This window comes from Sapajus apella, unplaced genomic scaffold (genome assembly GCF_009761245.1).
Source record: "Sapajus apella isolate SASKATOON/1434 unplaced genomic scaffold, GSC_monkey_1.0 scaffold192, whole genome shotgun sequence".
In the NCBI taxonomy this organism is placed as follows: Eukaryota; Metazoa; Chordata; class Mammalia; order Primates; family Cebidae; genus Sapajus; species Sapajus apella.
This window is the reverse complement of record NW_022437132.1, coordinates 535,186-553,909: the sequence shown is the minus strand read 5'-3', so window position 1 is coordinate 553,909 and position 18,724 is coordinate 535,186. Positions and strand designations below refer to the sequence as shown.

Here is an 18,724-nt window from a genome sequence, read left to right as displayed (position 1 = left end):
CCCCCGACCCCGGACCCATGGCGCCTTCCCCGGACCCCGGACCCATGGCGCCTTCCCCGGACCCCGGACCCCGGACCCATGGCGCCTTCCCCGGACCCCAGACCATGGCGCCCGCTCTCAGCCCTAAGGCCCATGGCACCATCCCCCGGACCCCAGACCACGGCGCCCGCTCTCAGCCCTAAGGCCCATGACACCGTCCCTGGATCCCGGACCCATGACACCGTCCCCGCCGGACGCGCCCCTCTGGTCCGTTCTCCTGCTCCCCGGCGTCACCCGAGGGCTGGGACGGGGGCACCCGGATCTGGACGCAGGCGAAGGCGTTCCTGTCCTGGGCACGCTCGGAGGGGCCAGGCCGAGCCCCGCGCCCCGCGCCCCGCGCCCCGCTCCCCGGGCTGGGGCCCCGAGCCCCGCGCCCCGCTCCCCGCGCCCCGCGCCCCGCGCCCCGCTCCCCGGGCTGGGGCCCCGCGCACAGCGCGCCGCGGGCCGGGCCTTACCGTTGCTGTAGGCGTACGGGGACTCGGCCGCGCCGTCCTGCAGGCTCTCCAGGATCTCGCCCTTGCCCACGTCGCTGTCGCCCACCAGCAGGAACTTGAGCAGGTAGTCGTAGCTCTTCACCGGGCTGCCCTGCGAGCCCATGGCCGCGCCGCCCGCGCCCCGCGCGCGCCGCCTGCCGAGGCACCGCCGGGTGAGGCCGCGGCGAGAGGGAGCCCGCGCCCCGGCACCTGCGCCTGCTGCGTCCGCCCCAGGGCGGCCGAGTGGGCGCGCCCGGATCCCGGAGTCCCGAGCCCCGCGCCGGCCCGGCCCCGCCCCGCCCCGCCTCGCCCGCCGCCCGGACTCACCTCAGCCTCGCCGCCGCCCCGCCGCTTCCCGCACCGCCAGCGCCACCGCGCCGCCCCGCCCCCGGCCCCGCCGCCGCCATTGGCCGCCTTCGCCCGCCCTTTCCAGCCCGTTGGCCCGCTCGCCCGTCCGTCACGACCTCCCCGCCCCCACCGCGTCCCACACGGCGCCGCGGGGCCTCCGGTCGCCCCGCCCCCTCGCCGCCCCGCCCTGCCTTCCCGTGGTCGCCATAGGTCGCCCGCCGCCCCCTTCCTCTCAGCCATTGCCCTGTCCGCCCGTCCGTCACGACCGCCCCGCCCCCGCCTTTCCCACACGGCGTCGCGGAGACAGCGGACACCCGCCTCATCACCGTCGCCATTGGCCACTCGCCTCCTGCTCTCCCAGAACCACTGGTCCGATTGCAAGTTCACCAGGATCACTCCCTTCCCTGCGGCTGCCTCCCACAGAACGCCCAGAGCCACCGGCCGCCCCGCCCCCGGCCCACAGCGTCGTCGTCCTCGCCCGCCCCCTCGCAGGCGCCATTGGGCCGACTGCACGTCGATCACGATTCTGGTGACCCCGCCCCTTTCCTACACGCTGGCCAATCGGAGGCTCGGAAGTCCAGGTTGTTTGCATCCGCCCCTTCCCCGCGCGGACGGGCTGCAGGATGCAGGCGCGCCCGGGCAGCGGCGACGCGGCTGAGTACGGGAAACGAAAGCCCCTCGCAGGCTGCGCCGCCTGCTTCCGCAGGGACCTCGGAGGGGGCGGCGGGGCGGCCAATCGGCGCCGGGCGAGGCAGAGCTTCCTCTCCGGGGCGGCGCGGGGCGGGACTTCCGCCCGGCGGCGGCGGGGCGGACCCGCGGGTCACCCTCCCGTCTGTGAAGGCGCTGAGGTTCTGGAACGCCGCGGCGTCGGCGATCCGGAGCCTTCCGCCCGGGGAGGTGGCCGGCGCGAGCGCAGGACCCGGCCCGACGCGCTCACCGCGGCAGCGGCGCCTCCCGGGCGGGGACCCGGGGCCTGGACAGCCCACTTCCCGGGGGCGCCGTGGAGCGCTCGGCCGTGCCGCGCCCGGGAGCCGCAGGTGCGTGGGCGAGCGAAGCGGCTGCCCCGCCTGCCCCGGCGCGGAGTCGTGGGCTGGGGGGGCACGAAGCCGCCCTGCCGCCGTGGGGATGGCCCTGCCGCCCTGGGGATGGCCCTGCCGCCGTGGGGATGGCCCTGCCGCCCTGGGGATGGCCCTGCCTGCCGCTCGGCCAAGTTACTACACGTGGCTCCCGCGCTCGGAACGGGGGAGCTTTGCGATCCGCGCTCTGCGCTCAGAAGCGCCGCTGCAGCAGGACGGAGAAGCCGTAAGCCCGCGGCGCCGACCCGGCGCGGCCCTCTCCAGACGGGTGCGGAGCCCGTCCCGTGTGCCCGGCCGGCGGGGAGCAGGCCCCGACCCGCTGCGCCTCCGCGAGCAGGTGCTGTTCGCAGAGACCCCAGGACGGGGAGCTCCACACGCAGGGACCTGCCCCCCCCAAAAAAAAGCTGAAGACACGGCCTTAAGCGGCCACCACAGGGACTCTGTCGCTCAGGCTGCAGTGCGTGCGCTCTGGTTCACTGCAGCCTCCGCCTCGCCGGCACAAGCGATCCTCCAGCCTCAGCCTCCTGAGTACCTGGGAGTACAGGCACCACCATGTTCAGCTTTTTTTTTTTTTTTTTTTTTTTGAAACGGGTGTTGTTCTGTCATCAGGCTGGAGCGCAGTGGCGCAATCTCGGCTCACTGCAACCTCGGCCTTCCAGGTGCAAGCGATTCTTCCGCCTCAGCCTCCCAAGTAGCTGGGACTACGGGCACCTGCCACTACACCCCGCTAAGTTTTATGTTTTTAGTAGAGACGCGGTTTCACCATGTTGGCCAGGATGGTCTTGATCTCTTGACCTCGTGATCCTCCCACCTCGGCCCTCCAGTGTTGGGATTACAGGCGTGAGCCACCACGCCCAGCCAACTTTTGTATATTTTATAAAGATGGGGTCTTGCTAAGTTGCCCAGGCATTAACTGACCCCGAATCACAACCTGGCAGGTCAGGGAGGGCCTCTCCTGCCCAGAGGTAACTGTTCCCAGACTGGAGCCCTCGCTGTGAAGTCCCTGAGGCCCCTCCATCTAGGGATTGGAAGCACCAAAGATGTATTTCCTCCTTGGTTTCTAAGGCTACCTGGAATTGGGGATGGTGGTGAGCAGCTGTCTCCCCCTTTCCTGAGAACATAAATCAGAAACGCTCTCTGAGGCCAGCCACTGGTGGATCACCTGAGGTTGGGAGTTTGAGACCAGCCTGGCCAATGTGATAAAACCCCCTCTCCAACTGAAAATACAAAAATTAGCCAGGCATGGTGGTACGTGCTTCTAATCCCAGCTACTTGGGAGGCTGAGGCAGAAGAATCACTTGAACCCAGAAGGTGGAGGTGACAGTGAGCTGAGATCATGCCATTGCACTCCAGCCTGAGCTACAGAGCAAGACTTTGTCTCAAAAAAAAAAAAAAGTGGCTCAAAGATAAACTAGATTAAAAGGTTGTCATGGTCTTCACAAAAATAAACTTTTTTTAAAAAAAGAAACTCTCCAGACCCAGCTGCAGGCCACTGCTGCCTGGTTCCCACCTCCTGGGACAAGAACGGGGCCATCCCCTGGCTGATGAGGGAGCCAGGCTTCTCCCACGGGACCTGCCCAACACAGCCTGCGGAGCCATCACAACCATCAGCACTTTGTAGGTGGGGACCTGTGGTTTGAGTTCAGGAACCTTTCCATAGGGTGGGAGGCTCAGCAAGCTACTATGCCCTTCGACCTCGCAGCCTCAGAGCAGAAAAGCTTCACAGGGAACCCAGAGGGGTCTGGGGCAGCAGGCCCAGTGAAGGGAGGGACAGACAGGGTGCCATCCTCTGGTATCCAGGCCTTGTGGACCAAGGAGCCATGCCTCCCATGTAGCTGTGTGCATTTCCACAGGGTGTCCTGGGGTCCACCATGTTCCAGACCAGGCCTGGGCCCCAAGGACAGGACACCATCCCTGCAGCTGAGGGACCTCAGGCCAGGGGCAGGGCAGCCAAAGACAGTGGAGTACGGGAAGAGACCACCTCAGAACCCACTTGCTGGGCAGTCAAGGATAATTCTAGGCCCATGTTGGAGGCCTGAGCAATGTCTGGTAGAGGCCCTGACAGCCCCACCTGCCACCCTCCATACCCACTGGCCTTGGCAGGGATGGGCCAGGCCATTAGGTGGAGGGGCTTGGGGGGCAAAGGGAACAGTCTAGGGTGTCCACCCTGCCCCTGGGGTGCCCAGTGGCCGCTGGGATGTCTGCGAAGTCCTGCTAAGGGGTGGGCACTTGCCCACTGGGGCAGACAAACTTTCGCCCCTGAAGCTCTGTGTCTAGGGAGTAGCTACAAAAGTTTCAGCTACTCAGGGACCCCCAGCACTGGCCTGGTGCCAAGGGGAGGCCTCACATCCCATGAATGGACAGAGCCCGACACCTCGGTGGAACCGGTGTCCGCGGATGACGGCAGTGAGGGACAAAGCGTCAACATGGTCCTGACTCCGTGGACAAGTTGCTAATGACAAGGGAACATGGCTTTGCAGTGGAAAACCCCTCGGGCGGGACCTTGACCAGGTGGTCACGTTGGCATCACCTGGGATAAACAGGTGGGCACGGCATGCCTCCCTAGGTGGTCCCCTGCTGCTGCTGCCACAAGCATGAGTGGAGTCTTGTCGTGATGGTCATCAGCACAGCCAACTAGGGTTACTCCTGAGTAACCGGCTCCATCCCTAAAGCACCAGAGGCTTTGGAGACTGGCCCATAACTCATGGGACACACTAGAATGGGGCCAGCGGTTTGGGCGGACATCCGTGCACTAGCCCTGGGTTTGAGCACTGCTCTGGTGGTCTTGTTCTGAGGAAATGCACGCTGCAAATCCTGGGGGCAAAATGGGCAGCTGACTCAAATGGTGCAGAAAAACATAAAGAATGCGCTGGCCAGGTGCAGTGGCTCACGCTTGTAATCCCAGCACTTTGGGAGGCCAAGGCAGGTGGGTGGCTTGAGCCCAAGAGTCTGGGATCAGCCTGGCCAGCACGGTGTAACTCCAACTCTACTAAAAATGCAAAAATGAGCTGGGCGTGGTGGCAGGCCCCTGTGATCCCAGCTACTTGGTAGGCTGAGGTGGGAGAATCACCTGAGCCCAGGGAGGTTGAGGCTGCAGTGAGCCGAGATCGTGCCACTGCACTCCAGCCTGGGCAACAGAGTGAGACCGTGTCTTAAAAAAAAAGTACACGCGGCCAGGGTTCGTGAGGGGGTGTGGGTGAGGGGTGCTGGGGAGCACTCTGTGTTATTCTCACAGTATTTAAGTTGGAATCTGTGAAGTACTACAGGACTCTTCTCTGTGGACGGCCCCAACTCTGCAAGGGGAGATGTCTGCTTCTTAGGGTATCCTGAGGGTCCATCAATGGTCCTGGTAGGCCTTGGAAAAGCTCCGGGCCAAGGCTCTGTCTGGTCAGTGAGGCAGGGGTGGCCAGAGCCCTGGTGGAGGGGATGAGGGACATCCCCAGGGGCAGTGAGGACAGACTGACCTGGGAGGTACAGGCAGCTTCTCTCGGTGGCTGCAAGTGGCTGGGGTGACAGTGTTCCCTTGGCCAGCTGTGGTGCCAAACCTGGCTGGCCCTCGGGATAGGCAGTCAGCCCAGTGCCCAGCACAGGGGGTGACAGCTGCCAGGCATGCCCCATGACATGGCCATCAGAGCAGTGGGCTGAGGTGTGTCAAGGGCCTCACCTGTTGGAAGCCCCAGAAGGAGGGGTGGCGACCCAGTGGGGAGCTGGGGGCAAGTAGGAGGCACAGGTGCAGGGGTGGGCTCAGTAGGCAGCTAGAGGGGGAGTGGGGGGTACAGGTGGAGGGTGTGGGGGCAAGATGAGCAGCTGGGGGGGACAAGGGACACAGGTGGGGGTGTTCCAGGCCAGGTGAGCAGCTGGGGGCTGCAGGGGACAGATAGGGGCTGGTGGGCCCTGGGTGCCTCTGAGTCCAGCCTCTGGTTGCCCAGAAGTCCAGGTTGGAGGCCTGTCACTTGGGGCTGGGAACGGGCTGTGGGACCAACCTGGTGGGCCCCCAGCACTGCAGGCGACAGAGACAGTTCTCAGCAGATGTGGCAGACGCAGGCGCTACAGGGCCAGGACCCATGAGGGCCTCACCCTGCATGGAGCCCACTGACTCAGCAGCAGCTGCTTGCCCCACCCCTGGAGGCCTGCACCCCTGCCCTCCGCCCTGCCCCCAGAGCCCTCTGTTGGGGCAAGGCCACAACCCCAGGGTGGGTGGCCCAGGTCCACCTGCCTCCACCGAGGTCCTCAAGGGCCCATCATCAGGGCCTGGAGCAGGAAGCCTGTGTAGACTCCTCAGGGCGGACCTGCGCGAGGCAAGTACCTCCAGTAGTGTCCGCACCCCCACCTGGCGCTTCCCGGGACCCACAGCGCATATGGCGAGGGGAGGGGCCGAGCCTGCGTTCCAAACACAATGCGCGGGTTTTATTGTCACAGCAGCTGGCAGCTTCCCAGGTGCTGGGTCACCAGGGGGGTCCCAGGCAGTCCTGGTGCTGCCGAGGCGGGCGCTGCCCCCTCCCCGCCCAGCCAGCACCTGTAGGCTCCCCTCCCGAAGGGGACTCGGGCCCGCAGGGAACACCTGCGCCCAGACCATCCAGCAGGCACTTTTGGCCTCGGTGCCATGGCCACCCTGCAGGCTGCTCACAGCCGAAGGCCATTGCCCAGTAGGGCTTTCTCCTTCCCTGGGAGGCCCGTGAGGGGACAAGCAAGATCCAGCCGGGGTACCTCGCAGGTACAGGTACGGCTGGTCGGTGGGCGGGCGTTCCACTTCCACTGAGGCTGCTCCCACCCCCACAGCAGCCTGGCGATGCCCACAGCTGGCTGACGGCTCCTTCACAAAGCGACCTCTCCAGGGAGCATCAGCAGATAAACCCCACATGGTTCAGGGAGTAAGGACCCCAGCCAGCTGGGGCTGGGGCTGGGGCTGGGGCCGGGGGTCTGTGGCTACTTCTATCCCCCAGACAGGGAACGCTGTTCGGCTGAGGGAGCTGCAAGGTGCCTGGGACTGGGGGGTTCATCCTGGGAGGGTCCCTCCACCCCCCCAGCCAGTGCAGAGCCATTGGGGAGCCCCCAGGGAGACCAGCCAGCCCCTCCACGGGGAGCTGCTGTGGTGAATGGGCCTCTGGACCTGGGTGTGGAGGGTGGGCATGGGGGGTGCTCTGGACACCTGGGGCTGCTGTGCTCACCAGCATGGTGACCGTAGCAGGCGGGAGGTGGGTCCCAAGCCAGCCAGTCAGTGCTGCCCACCCTACCTCTGCTCACCCCCAGTGACCTACAAGCTGGAGCTGTGAGGGCAGGGCCGACCTGTGTTCAGGAGCACCCAGCAGCATGGGGCACGTGCTGCCACTGCAGGCTGTTGGCACCACCCTGGCAGAGGGGAGGGCTGACGGTGGCTGTGTGGTGGTGCTGGGCGAGCCGGCTGCCTCAGTCCTGCCTGTCCGATCTCTGCCCCCAGGGATAGATGAGCTCCCCGGAGAACAGCCTGCGGCACAGGGAGCCCCAGGAGTGCTGGGGGTGGCCGCCACAGCTGGGGAGGCGGTAGGTGTGCACCACGCGGCTGTAGGGCAGTGGGTTTATCTGGAAGGACAAGGCGCGGTCTGCAGAGGGCGGGCGGGGGCTGGCAGTGTGTGCCTGGCTGGCCCTCAGGGTCCCTGGGCTGGACGGTGGCGAGGCAGGCCCAGCGCTGTCCCAGACATTCCCTCGCCTGTGAGACAAGCCTGCCCCAACCCCCAGGGAGGCAGGTGAGTGTGCAGCTGGAAGGGAGCGCTGGGGCTGCAGGGCCAGACACCCCCACTCCGCTCCCGTGTGCAGGGGCAGGCTGGAGGGAGGCGAGATGGAGGCGGGAGCTGCGCGTCCCCCGGGGCTATCCAGCTCCGAGGGGCTGTTCCACAGGGACACGCGCCTCACCCCAGGACTCACTCAGTCCGTTCTGTTCCACCCAGAACTTGAGCCCTCTGGGGCCCAGGGCAGCCCCAGGCAGGCAAGGGAGCCTCCAACACAGGGCAGAACGGGCCCCACCCACAGGCCCACACTGGCATCCTCAGGCTCCTGCGGGGTATGAGGGTGGGGGTCCCCGGTGGGCCCTGCCCCTCAGCCCACCCTGTAGCTTATCGCAGGCCAGCGTGGTGCCACCCAGACCTCACACCCTACTGACCCCACTGTCCCAGAACAGGGGCAGCAGCCTGGGGGCTTCCCCCCCACAGGGGGCCTCACCTGCATCAGGAGGCGGAGGGGCCTGCCGGCCTCATGCTCCAGGACACGGAACTTCACACCAGCTGCAGGGACAGCAAGGGGCTAACGAGGGAGGTGCATGGGAGCTGGCTCTGAGCATCAGCAGGGCCTGAGGTGCCTTCCTCTCTGAGGGGCACCCGGGTGCTGCTGCCGTGGCCACCCAGGTGGCTCTCCCTGCACACTCCCGCTCAACTCCTGGAGCTGGCTGGCAGGCCGGCATCAAAGCCTCCTGCAGCAGGGCGCTGCGGCTCACGCCTCTAATCCCAGCACTTTGGGAGGCCAAAGTGGGCGGATCACCTGAGGTCGGGTGATCGAGACCCGCCTGGCCAACATGGTGAAACCCCATGTCTACTAAAAATACAAAAACAAGCTGGGCGTGATGGCGGGCGCCTGTCATAACAGCTACTTGGGAGGCTGAGGCAGGAGAATCGCTTGAATCAGGGAGGCAGAGGTTGCAGTGAGCCGAGATCACATCACCGCACTCTAGCCTGGGAGACACTCAGAGTGACTCCGTCTCAAAAAAAATACAAAGGCTGCCCGCAGAGCTCCACTGAAAGACAGAAGCCGAGTGTCCGGCAAGCAGGGAAGAGCCCAGTGAGGGGCAGGCTGTGCTGCTGAGTGCACAGGCACTTGCTGGGGGGCGGCCGCCCTCTGGCTCTCCGTGCCTTCTGACTTCGGTATGCTTGGCTGACTCGGGGCCGTCCACACCCCTGGCCTGCAGTTAGCCTCCCGAGCCCAGGGACTCCCAGCAGAACAGAGGGAGGCCTTGACCTCAGGCAGCTGCGTTTCTGAGCCTGTGTGGCAGGTGGGTCTCTCCCTCCACCTCACTGGAGACAGCTGGTCCTGCAGACCTTTGGGACGGGGAGGCCCTTCCTTGTCACCCACACGCTCACGCACACCACAGCTCCAGGCCAGAGGCACAGGGGCCTGTGCAGTCCCTGCTTCTGTGGGGCCCACAGGTGTGGTTCCCATCCATCCGCCCAGGGCCAGCTGCCCAGTATGCAGCACTTACCCGCCAGCCTGTAGGGCCGGCAGAGCCGAAGACCGAGCGAGTACAGCGGCAGGGAATTGATGAGGTCCACGAGAAGATGGATCAGGCCCTGCACGGCGACCACCAGGAGCCGGAGCTGTGGCAGAGGGACATTTAGGGCCACCCGCCTAGCCCGGCCAGATGCGCCTGAGAGCAGAGCAGCCCGACCCCATCCTGAGCCACAATCAACAGGGACCACACGCTGCAGGGCCTGGGGAGAGCATGGACCCCACCCAGAGCAGGGCACAGAGCCTGCTGTGGGGCGTCACCCTGGAGCAGAACCGGAGGGCAAGCCGTCAGCCCTCCCACAAGTCAGAGGTGCCTCCCACAGCCTCACACGCAGAGGGGATCGAGGCCTGGGCCGCCTGGGTTCCACTTGCCTCCTGCTGTCCACCCCAGCGCCAGGCACCGGGGAGGGGGCTGCCTGCATGACCCCACCTGCCGTGGGTCCTCCCACCAAGCACCCAGCGGCGTGTCCCAGGGCAGTGAGGGGGTCTTCCTGGCCAAGCTAGGGCCCAGCACACACTGCCCAGAGGGTCCTGAACAGCCACCCACGCGGCCTGCAGGGGGACCGCCCACCCCACAGCTGACTGCTCCCAGCCGGCACTGGCAGGAGCCACAGAGCACTGCGTCCAGGACCGGCGGCTGTGCCACAGCTCACCAGGGTGAACACCAGGTAGTACAGGGCCGTGGTGGGCAGGAGGAAGAGCAGGATGGTGAAGAGCAGAGTCCCGATGAACAGCTGTGGGGGGGCAGGCACGCTGGGCGTTAGCAGGACCCCAGGCCCAGAGACGGCCCGGCACTGTGCCCTCCCCATCCCGGAGCTGCAGTCGGGACCCTGCGGCTTGAGAGAACTTGGGACGGCCTGCCCAGCAGTCCCAGTAGCAGGAAGGCTGTGTCTGTCCACACCCCACGGACTAGGGGACTCGCAGGGGAGGTGGGTGGGGGCCAGACCAGCCGAGAGAGTGCGTGGCCACAGAGTGTCACCAAGAACACACCCTAGATGCCAGCATCCAGGGGCGGTGTCAGTTGAGAGCAGCAGATGGGACAGCCAGAGCCAGCCTCTGAGCCCGGGCCGCCCCCCGTCTCTGTGCCTGGGCACCTCTAGGCCCTGTGGCTGCATCACCCTCAGGGGTCTGCGTCTGGGACCCAGTGCCCCAGGAAGCTCTGCACTGCTTCAGAGCCCCCCGCACAGCCCACACCACACACTGGGCACCTCTTCCCAGGGCCCGCACTGCAGGACGGGAGCAGGCTGCCCCCCTGTGGTGCCCATGCAGCTGCGCTGGCTGGGTGGCAGTCAGCCGCATACCTGGTCCAGGTCATAGGAACAGGAGTCCACGCGCCGGCGCAGAGCGTTCCACTTCTTCCCCCGGAACAGACGCCAGAGCGAGGACAGGCCGTGGATCTTCAGGCGGTACAGCCTGCCAGATGCACCGCTGTCAGGACGGCCGCACGCCCCCAACCTCTGCATCCCGGGGAAGGGGTAAGCCCACGCCCACCTGGCTCCATAGACGTAGAAGCAGTAGATGTGGAAGGTGAGGAGGGCAACGATGTCGGCGAGGAGGGACAGGGCCACCGTCAGGCCCAGGCAGGCCGAGAGACCCACGTGCCACAGGATGTGCTCCACGAATGGGGACATGAGGTGGATGTAGCCTGGCAAGGTGGGTGGGCCCTCAGGAGGTGCCTGGGCCCCAGCCCTCGGCCTACCACAGCGGGCCAGACACACAGGACGCTGGGGGGCAGAGCTGGAGGTGCAGGGGGTGCAGGGGGTGGGGTCTGGCTGGGCCCCGCCCTCCAGCAAGGGCCGCCTGCCTGCCTGCACTCACTGATCCACAGGTGGATGTGGTAGAGGAAGAAGCGGCCCAGCACCTGGTCCAGTGCACGGTTCATCTTGAGCCCGGCAGGGGCGCCCATCAGCCACTGCAGCAGGTGCTGGAGCTCCTCGGCCACGTGCTGCAGGGACACGGGGGACACGCTGGGACCGGGCAGCCAGGGTCAGCACTGACATCTCCCCTGGCCCTTTTGTAACGGCCCCCACCCTGGCCAGCCTGGCTCGGCAGGGCACGGGAAGCCCAGGTGTGCGTCCTCCGAGGGCCTGGGCCGCTGCGTCCCAGCGTGGACAGCACACAGGTTTCCCAAGTGCATCCAGCCATGGTATCCCCTTCACGGAGGACTCTGGGGTCTGAAGAGCCTGGTCTGGAGGGTTCTCTCTGCAGGTGTGGGTGACACGGCCTGGGAGGTGACATTTTGGCCCTGGCCTATGGCACACGGTCCCCTGCATGCAGCCACCTGGGCCACAGGACCCACCACAGCCCTTGGCCCCAAACACCTGGACGCACGGAGGCCCGACAGACCCTGACTCAGCTCCAGCCCTGCAGGGGAGTCCGTGGCTGACACCATCCCCTCCAGAGACCGCACCCCAACACAGAGGCTCGGGCCTGCCCTGGCTGGCCACAGGTGAGTGAGACAGTGCCAAGCCCGTCAGGGCCCTGGCAGCAGGGCTGGAGGGCAGGTCCCCAGAGGGATGACAGAGACCCTCTGCAACCCAAGCACAGGAGTTACAGAATCCACAGGGCAGGGTGGGAAGTTCGAGCTGACTGACAGGCAGCCCTGGACAGGAAGCTTCCATGGCCCTGACTCCGGAGGGCCCCAGAGACCCTGTAACCCCAGCTACTCGGGAGGCTGAGGCACCCCCAAGAACAAGCAGGGAAGCGGGGTCCTGGCTGCCCAGGAAGACAGCCAGCATCCAGAGGCTGTGTCGGCCCCGGGAGGCAGACCCCGAGGAAGCCTCAGCCTCCCCACCCAGACCACAGTGACACTTCGGCCCCCACCTGCCCAGTGGCAAGCCCCTTCCAAGGCTGGGCCAAGGCTCAGCCACAGCAGGACTGGCAGGAAGCAGAAAAGAACATTCTTTATAAATAGAGCTTACTTAATATTTAAAAGCTAAGAGCTCGGCAGCAGGAAGAGACTTTCATTTTTGAATTAAATATTTATATCTCTAAGCTCTTTTGCAAAAGGGCGGTCTAGGACAAAGCAGGCCAGGGCGGGGTGTGGGGGAGCACAGGCAAAGCCACCCACCCCTCCCTCCTGGGCTGGGGCTCCCTGCACCCCTACAGCCCACGTCAGACACAGGTGCCTGCTGCTGCCCCCGGGGGCCTGGCCTGGCCACAGCAGGCCGAGTCCGCACCTGCAGCCTACACAAGACACACCCAGCCAGACGGCAGGGAGGGCTCTGTGAAGGCCCAGGGTGGGCCAAAGAGCCAGGACTATGCCCAGCAGGAAGACAAGCTCCTAAGGGAAGAGAGAGGCCCTGGCTCTGAGGGAGGGAGACAGAAGCTGAAGGCCCACAGGCAGCCAGAAATGTGCTAGGTCTGCCAAGGAGGGGCGGCACCTGGCCGGACTCATGGCACAGACCGTCAGGGGAAGGTGGGAGAAGATGGAAGACGGGAGACAAGCTGAGCCCCTGGCACTACAGTCAACACTGGGCAGCAAGTCCCAGCGGGGCTGCACCCGGGCAGCTCTGAACAGGGAAAGTTTCATGACCCCAGAGGGTCGGGGAGTGCTGACCGCAAAGAGACACCACGACGCGGGCCCACAGGGAGAGGCGGGATGCCCAGGGCCTCAGCCACAGCGGCTCCCGCACACAGCCCCTTCAGAAGGAAAGGGGGCACCGGCAAGGCCTGCCTGCCCAGTCCCAGTGCCCTTGCAGCTCCCACTCCTGGTCTAGGGGAGGGCCAGGTCTCAGAGCATGCAGAGGGTGGAGCTGGCTCTGGCGTGGGGGCAGCTCTGGTCCGGCAAGGGTCCCCACACCCACCCAGGACACGGGGCTCCACCCCAGTCCACTCACGTCAGCCACAGGAATGAGGGTGTCCGCCAGATGCCCAATGCGGCTCCTCCCATGGAGCCAGGACAGCAGCAGGAGGCCCAGGGCCACGTCCAGCAGCACAGAAGCCACCGTGTTGGCCTTCCTGGAAGGGAGGTCCGGGTGGGTGTGAGGGCGGCTGGCACAGCCTGGGCCACAGAAGGAGGTCTGCCTGGCCAGAGGGAGAAGGGGAAGGGGCCGGAGGGCGGGCTCCCGGCCCCGCAGAAGAGACCAGGGCAGGCCCGCACCTCATCAGCTGGGCAGGGTTCTCTGCCTTCTTCGTGCTGAAGATGAGCCTGAGGTGCTCCAGCCGGTGCCGGAGCTGTTCACAGGTGGAAAGCTTGCTCCCGAGGAAGGACAGGGGCCGCAGCTGGAACACTCTGCACAGGAGCGGAGAGGAGGGATGGTCCCCACTGTGCAGACAACCACAAACACCCAGACCACACTCCAAGCTCAGCAGGGCGGGGGCGGGTAGGTGGGGCCCTCGGCGGCCCAGCGAGGGGAGCCAGGGGGTGACCGGCAGTACTCAAAGCACCCACCACACAGTGCACGCGGCTAACACAGAGCCTGGCCTCCTCGCAAGGCGCTGACCCCAGGCCACCTGGCCACCACAGGCTCCCAAAGCCAGCGCCTGCAGCCAGCAGTAGCCCCCACCTGCCCAGGGCCTTGCCCGGCTGACGGGGCCCAGAAGGCTGGGCAGGGGTCTCCTGGGCCGGCCTGGCTTCTCACAAGGTAGAGCACCCCAGGCTTCCAGAGTAAGCTGGATCTAAGGCCTGGGCAACTGAGAGTGACCCACAGCCAGTCCCCACAGGGTGCCTCCACCAGGCAGATGTCTCCTGTTGAAGGGTTCCCTGTGTTCTCAGCCACAGCTGGGGGCTGCCCTTGGGCTTACACTGACCCTTGGCCAGCAGCACCTGTGAATGTGGAGAGCTGCAGGGCCTGCAGACCCTCCCCCAGGCACATGGGGCCGGCAAGCCGATGACAGCCCAGAGCTACAGAGGCCAGCAGGCCTGTGTGCCCTCAGGAGCGCCCCTGGGCAGCAGTTATGCATTCTCGTCTGTGCTCACCGTCTGATTTCTCTTTCAGGGACCTGAACCACTGAAGTTCACCCTCCATGCCTCCTGGGAGGGCCCCCGCAATCCCTGAGGCTGCCAGGAGACCCGGCCCTACCCGGGGTGAAGGACAGAAGCCACAGCCACCACCAGACACCCTCTGAGAGGCAAGGGCTGGGAGGGCACGATGGGGCCAGGCCCAGGCTTCGGGAAGCGGGGAGGGGGCTGGGCCTGGGTAAAGCCTGCCTGGGCCTCCATGTCCACTAGAGACAGAGGGATTCGCCAGCGCTCACGTGGCCCCACTGTATGCCACCTCTCCGTTCCGGGACACCTACCGGCAGGCGCCGACAGCAGAGACCAGTGACAGCAGGCTGGCCAGCAGCAGGCAGACCGGCCCCGAGGCCCGCTTGGCCAGCTCGGCAAGGATGCTGGCCTCCACGCCCTCCGACTGCCAGTGGCTCAGCCGCACGGGGCCCTCGTCGAACCGGTCGCTGCGGAAGAGCGCCTCGCTGCACGCCACCGTGTGGAAGACGGCGGCCAAGCCCCCTGTGCCGGTGGGGTCGGCTCCCACCTGGCGGTCGGGCAGGACAGCAGGCGGGTGCAGCTGGGACAGGAGCACCTGGCGCTGGTCATAGAAGATGAGCGTGACCTGGTCCTCACTGGACGCACCGGGGCCCTGCCGGCGGGTAGCCTCGCAGCTCCAAAACGTGCCGCCTCTCTCCCGGCACAGCCGCAGCCAGGGCTCGTGGGGGAAGACAGCAGCCAGGCCCTCCAGGAAGCGGCCCAGGCTCTCCTCGGGCTCCTGCCGGCAGCAGCACCAGGTGCCCAGCACGGCCACCCCCACCTGGCTGGCCTGCTGCACCTGGGCCAGGAGCTGCTTGACCTGGATGGGGATGAAGGGAAAGTGCACCACCGCCAGGACCACGGCACAGCTCTGCTCCGGCACCCACCGGCCCACCAGCAGCCCGCTGTCGGCGGAGGCGCAGCACGTGGGGAAGAAGGCCTTGAGCACCATGCTGGGAGGCTGGAAGAGAGGGAGAGCTCAGCTCCAGCTGCTGCCGCCCTGCCCTGCCACCGAGGCTGTGACACAGGTGGACGGCCTGCCAGGCTCGGCCACAGGGCTTCCAGTTCCGGGGTGGAGGCCACAGCATCCCTTGGCTGACACCTCACGTGGGCCACGCTCCTCCAAGGGGCAGCTGGAGCACAGCCCCCACCTCCACCCCAGGCCCAGTACCCCCAGGCCCAGCACCCCCCGGCCGCACGCGGCACCCCCCAGGGCTGTTCTCTCCACTTCCAGACAGGCCGGCTCAGGGCACCAGCCTCCTCAGCACCACCTGACCGAGGTGTGGGGCTGAACAGAACTCCAGGCTTCTAATTTGTTTTTAAGAAACCTGATTAAAGAGGTGTTCTTAAAGGTGTAACACACGGAAAAACACAGTCTCATTAACAAGGTCACACAAATTAAAATCTTGACAAGCCGTGATTTACTTATTAAACTAGCAAGAAGGAAGATAAAAATGTAAGACAAAGCGCTGCTGGGTGAAGAAACAGCCCTCGTGCACACGACGGGCAGCGCCCCACAGGGTCCCTGCCTCCCACGAGCCCCTCCGTGGTGGCAGGAAGGGAGCAGGCTCGGTGCACACAGGCTTCGGCCTCCACTCTGACCTCACTGTGGCGCCTGGGCAGTGCCTGGTACTCCCTGACATGCCCACAGCCACTCCAGAGCAGGCCTCCCCCAGCGGAGCACTTTCCCTCCCAGGATCTGTTTCTCCAACCATGTGGCTGCCTAGAGACAGGGATAGAGGCTCACAGGTCCTGTGCCCTCAGGCTGGACACGGCAGCCTTTGGGGTGGCCTCTGAGTAGGTAGCCACCCGAGACACTGCAGTTCTCAGGCCCCTGCCAAGGCTCGAAGCCAGCTGGGGTTTCCTCCTTCTCCACGGAAGCCCTCCCCGCCAGGGCCCCACAGGGCAGGAGGACCTTGCTGCAGTGGTGGTGCTGCTGGCCAGCTGGTGGGCCGCGAGTCTTCCTCAGACTTGGAAAGCCCCATCTCGCCTGCACAGAGGATGGGGCGTCCCACCTGAGCAGAGACCCCTCACGCCCAAGGGAGGGACACAGCTTGGCCTGAGCCTGGACTGTAGGTCCCAGTACCCACCACGCCCTTAAGGGACGAGGGAACAGAGCAGGACACACACACTGGGGTGGAGTGACTGGGAAGTCCTCTCCTGAAGCTTGGAGGAGCTGTGGAAGAGGCCTCACAGAAATGCCCGGGGCTTAAGAGGCCAGCGCAGCTGCTCTCCACCCCCGCAGGCAGCCCGAACCAGGGGCTGGAGGGGCTGGCCACTCGAGGCAGAAGGTTCTAACAGGAAAGGACTCCTCTGGGTCTGGCTGCAGAGACCCCCAGATGCCCACTTCCTCAGTGGCCGGAGAGAGCAGGCGGCAGGTACATGCCTAGAGGCCACATGATGTGGGCACCAAGCTCGTCATGAGAGCAGCTCTGCCCGTGAGGGGCCAGCACTTCTGGCTGAGGGACCACCAGCGGGGACCACCCAGCACAGCCCACCTTTCAGCATCAGCCAGCCAGGACACACCAGCTCAGCCCAGGGACCCATCACGCCCTGCTGGGAAACAGCTTTGACAGGAACTAAGGAAAACTGCCCTCAGATATAGTCAGAGAAGAAACACAATCAGCCTAACAGTAAACAGATGTACGGGGGGAGCAGGTTCTGCATTGGGCTCACTTTGGGTAAATTCACCGACTTACACATGTGCTCACGATACCGGCGCTTTCTTTGTCTGTATTCTTTGTGCTTTATCTACAAACTTTACCTTAAGAAAAAAAAGCAGCAGCTCCTTGTGTCTGCTGAAGGAGCTGGGAGGGCAGTGAGAGAGAACTGAACCTACTACGGGGCAAACGCCCATCGCACTCCCACCTCACCCTCTGGGAGGGACGGCTGCACAAAGAAGCCTGCGCTAGCGGCTGCCGGGATCACACAACCAGAGGAAGATGAAAGAGCAGCAATCAATAGCAGAGGAGGTGCGGAACCCGAGGAAGGGCGCAGAAGCTCAGGCAATGTGAGCATCTTTAAAGACTGACACTAAAAAAAAAAAAACCAACAATAAAGGGCGCCAGGCTAGCCAGAAAAGCTTCCTCTGCTAAGAAGGATCCTGAGTGCTCTTGTGAAACCGTTCCCAGAGCAGGCAGGTAGCGAGGGCCCCAGGACACTCCTCCCCACAAAGCTTAGGGTCAAAACTCGACCACAGAAAGTAGTAAGACTTTCCTCTCTTCCCCTGAATGCGGGAATGGCGGGACCTCAGCCCAGTGAGGACAGGCCAGGGCCATCTCTGACTGAGCCGCCCCTCTCTGCCACTGCTCCACAAGCGCTCAGGAGAATTTGCGTTTCCCAGCCCCTTGTTTGAAAAAAATAACCATGATCCTGGCGCGGTGGCTCACGCCTGTAATCCCAGCACTCTGGGAGGCCAAGGCGGGCGAATCAACTGAGGTCAGGCGTTCCAGACCAGCCAGGATGGGGGTGAAACCCCGTTTCAACTGAAAATACAAAGCTTAGCCGGGTGTGGTGGCAGGCTACAGGTCCCAGCTACTCGGGAGGCTGAAGCAGGAGAATCGCTTGAACCCGGGAGGCAGAGGTTGCAGTGGGCCGGGATCACACCACTGCACTCCAGCCTGAGTGACGGGGCAAGACTCCCTCTCAAAACGAATACATAGGCCGGGCGCAGTGGCTCACGCCTGTCATGCCACCTCGGGAGGCCGAGGCGGGCGGACCCCGAAGTCAGGGGTTCGAGACCAGCCTGGCCAACATGGTGAAACCTCGTCGCTACTAAAAATACAAAACATTATCCGGGCGTGGTGGCGGGTGCCTGTAACCCCAGCTACTCCGGAGGCTGAGGCAGAGACCTGCTTGAACCCCGAGGCGGAGCGTGCAGGGAGCCGAGATGGCGCCACTGCCCTCCAGCCTGGGCGACAGGGCGAGACTGTCTCAACGAAAACCAAACAGGCGTTCAGCCTGGGCAACGTGGTGAGACCCCGTCTCAGGAAACCCCCCAAAAAGCGTGCTTGCCTCCCTTAGGCCGAGCTTGCCCCTCCCATCGGGGGCGAGCCTGTGATTCCTTCTGTCGCCCTTTCCTGCGACCCGGGACAACTGCGACGGGCCCAGGGCCCGGCCCGGCCCCCGCCCGCCCCCGCCCAAGGTCTGCGGGGGCCCGGGTCGGCGCGGGTCGGAGGCGCAGGGGCCGCCCCACTTCCCGGGGGAGGAGGAGCCGGCGGCCCCCAGCCCGGGCCCGGAGCCGCAGGGGCGCTGCCCGAGGTCCCGCCGCGCCCTCCCACCGCCCTGCTCACCCGCTGCTCCGGGGGCCGCGCGCTCGAGCCGGGGGGTCCGGAAGGGGCTGAACCCCGCTGGGCGGGCCCGGGCAGATGACGGCGCCTGCGCCCCCAGCCCCGCCGCGGGGACCCGGGCACCACTTCCGCCGGCGCCGCACGTTGCCGCGCGACGGTCCGGCCCCCAAAGGCGCCCGGGCTGCCCGCCCGCCCGCCCAGGTCGAGCGTTCCGCGGCGCAGCGCGCCCGCCCGGTCCCCAGGCCTGGAGCTCCCCAGCCTGCCCCGGACCCCCCCCCC

The 18,724-nt window shown here is 65.5% G+C and overlaps 2 protein-coding genes across 5 annotated transcripts in view; both read right to left on the bottom strand.

Annotated features, from left to right (window-relative positions):
* RAB40C (RAB40C, member RAS oncogene family) overlaps positions 1-885 on the bottom strand; it is a 36,627-nt gene extending 35,742 nt beyond the window's left edge. Inside the window, exons 1-2 of the mRNA XM_032269440.1 lie at positions 840-885; positions 495-667 (exon numbers count right to left, since the gene is read on the bottom strand). Coding sequence (XP_032125331.1) covers positions 495-636 — 142 coding nt within the window. The 5' untranslated portion in view covers positions 637-667; positions 840-885. The remainder of the gene's footprint in view (positions 1-494; positions 668-839) is intronic.
* A 5,451-nt stretch (positions 886-6,336) lies between these two features.
* Positions 6,337-18,724, bottom strand: part of PIGQ (phosphatidylinositol glycan anchor biosynthesis class Q) — an 18,613-nt gene continuing 6,225 nt past the window's right edge. Inside the window, exons 1-12 of one of the 4 annotated variants that reach the window (XM_032269382.1) lie at positions 18,449-18,484; positions 16,921-17,183; positions 14,429-15,117; positions 13,290-13,421; positions 13,027-13,147; positions 11,006-11,132; positions 10,679-10,832; positions 10,489-10,600; positions 9,841-9,921; positions 9,162-9,276; positions 8,132-8,193; positions 7,343-7,495 (exon numbers count right to left, since the gene is read on the bottom strand). In XM_032269382.1, the coding sequence (XP_032125273.1) occupies positions 7,343-7,495; positions 8,132-8,193; positions 9,162-9,276; positions 9,841-9,921; positions 10,489-10,600; positions 10,679-10,832; positions 11,006-11,132; positions 13,027-13,147; positions 13,290-13,421; positions 14,429-15,117; positions 16,921-17,013 (1,839 nt within the window). In that variant the 5' untranslated portion in view covers positions 17,014-17,183; positions 18,449-18,484. Of the gene's footprint in view, positions 7,496-8,131; positions 8,194-9,161; positions 9,277-9,840; positions 9,922-10,488; positions 10,601-10,678; positions 10,833-11,005; positions 11,133-13,026; positions 13,148-13,289; positions 13,422-14,428; positions 15,118-16,920; positions 17,553-18,448; positions 18,596-18,724 lie in introns of those variants that run through there. The other 3 variants (XM_032269384.1, XM_032269383.1, XM_032269385.1) reach the window with 3 other exon arrangements.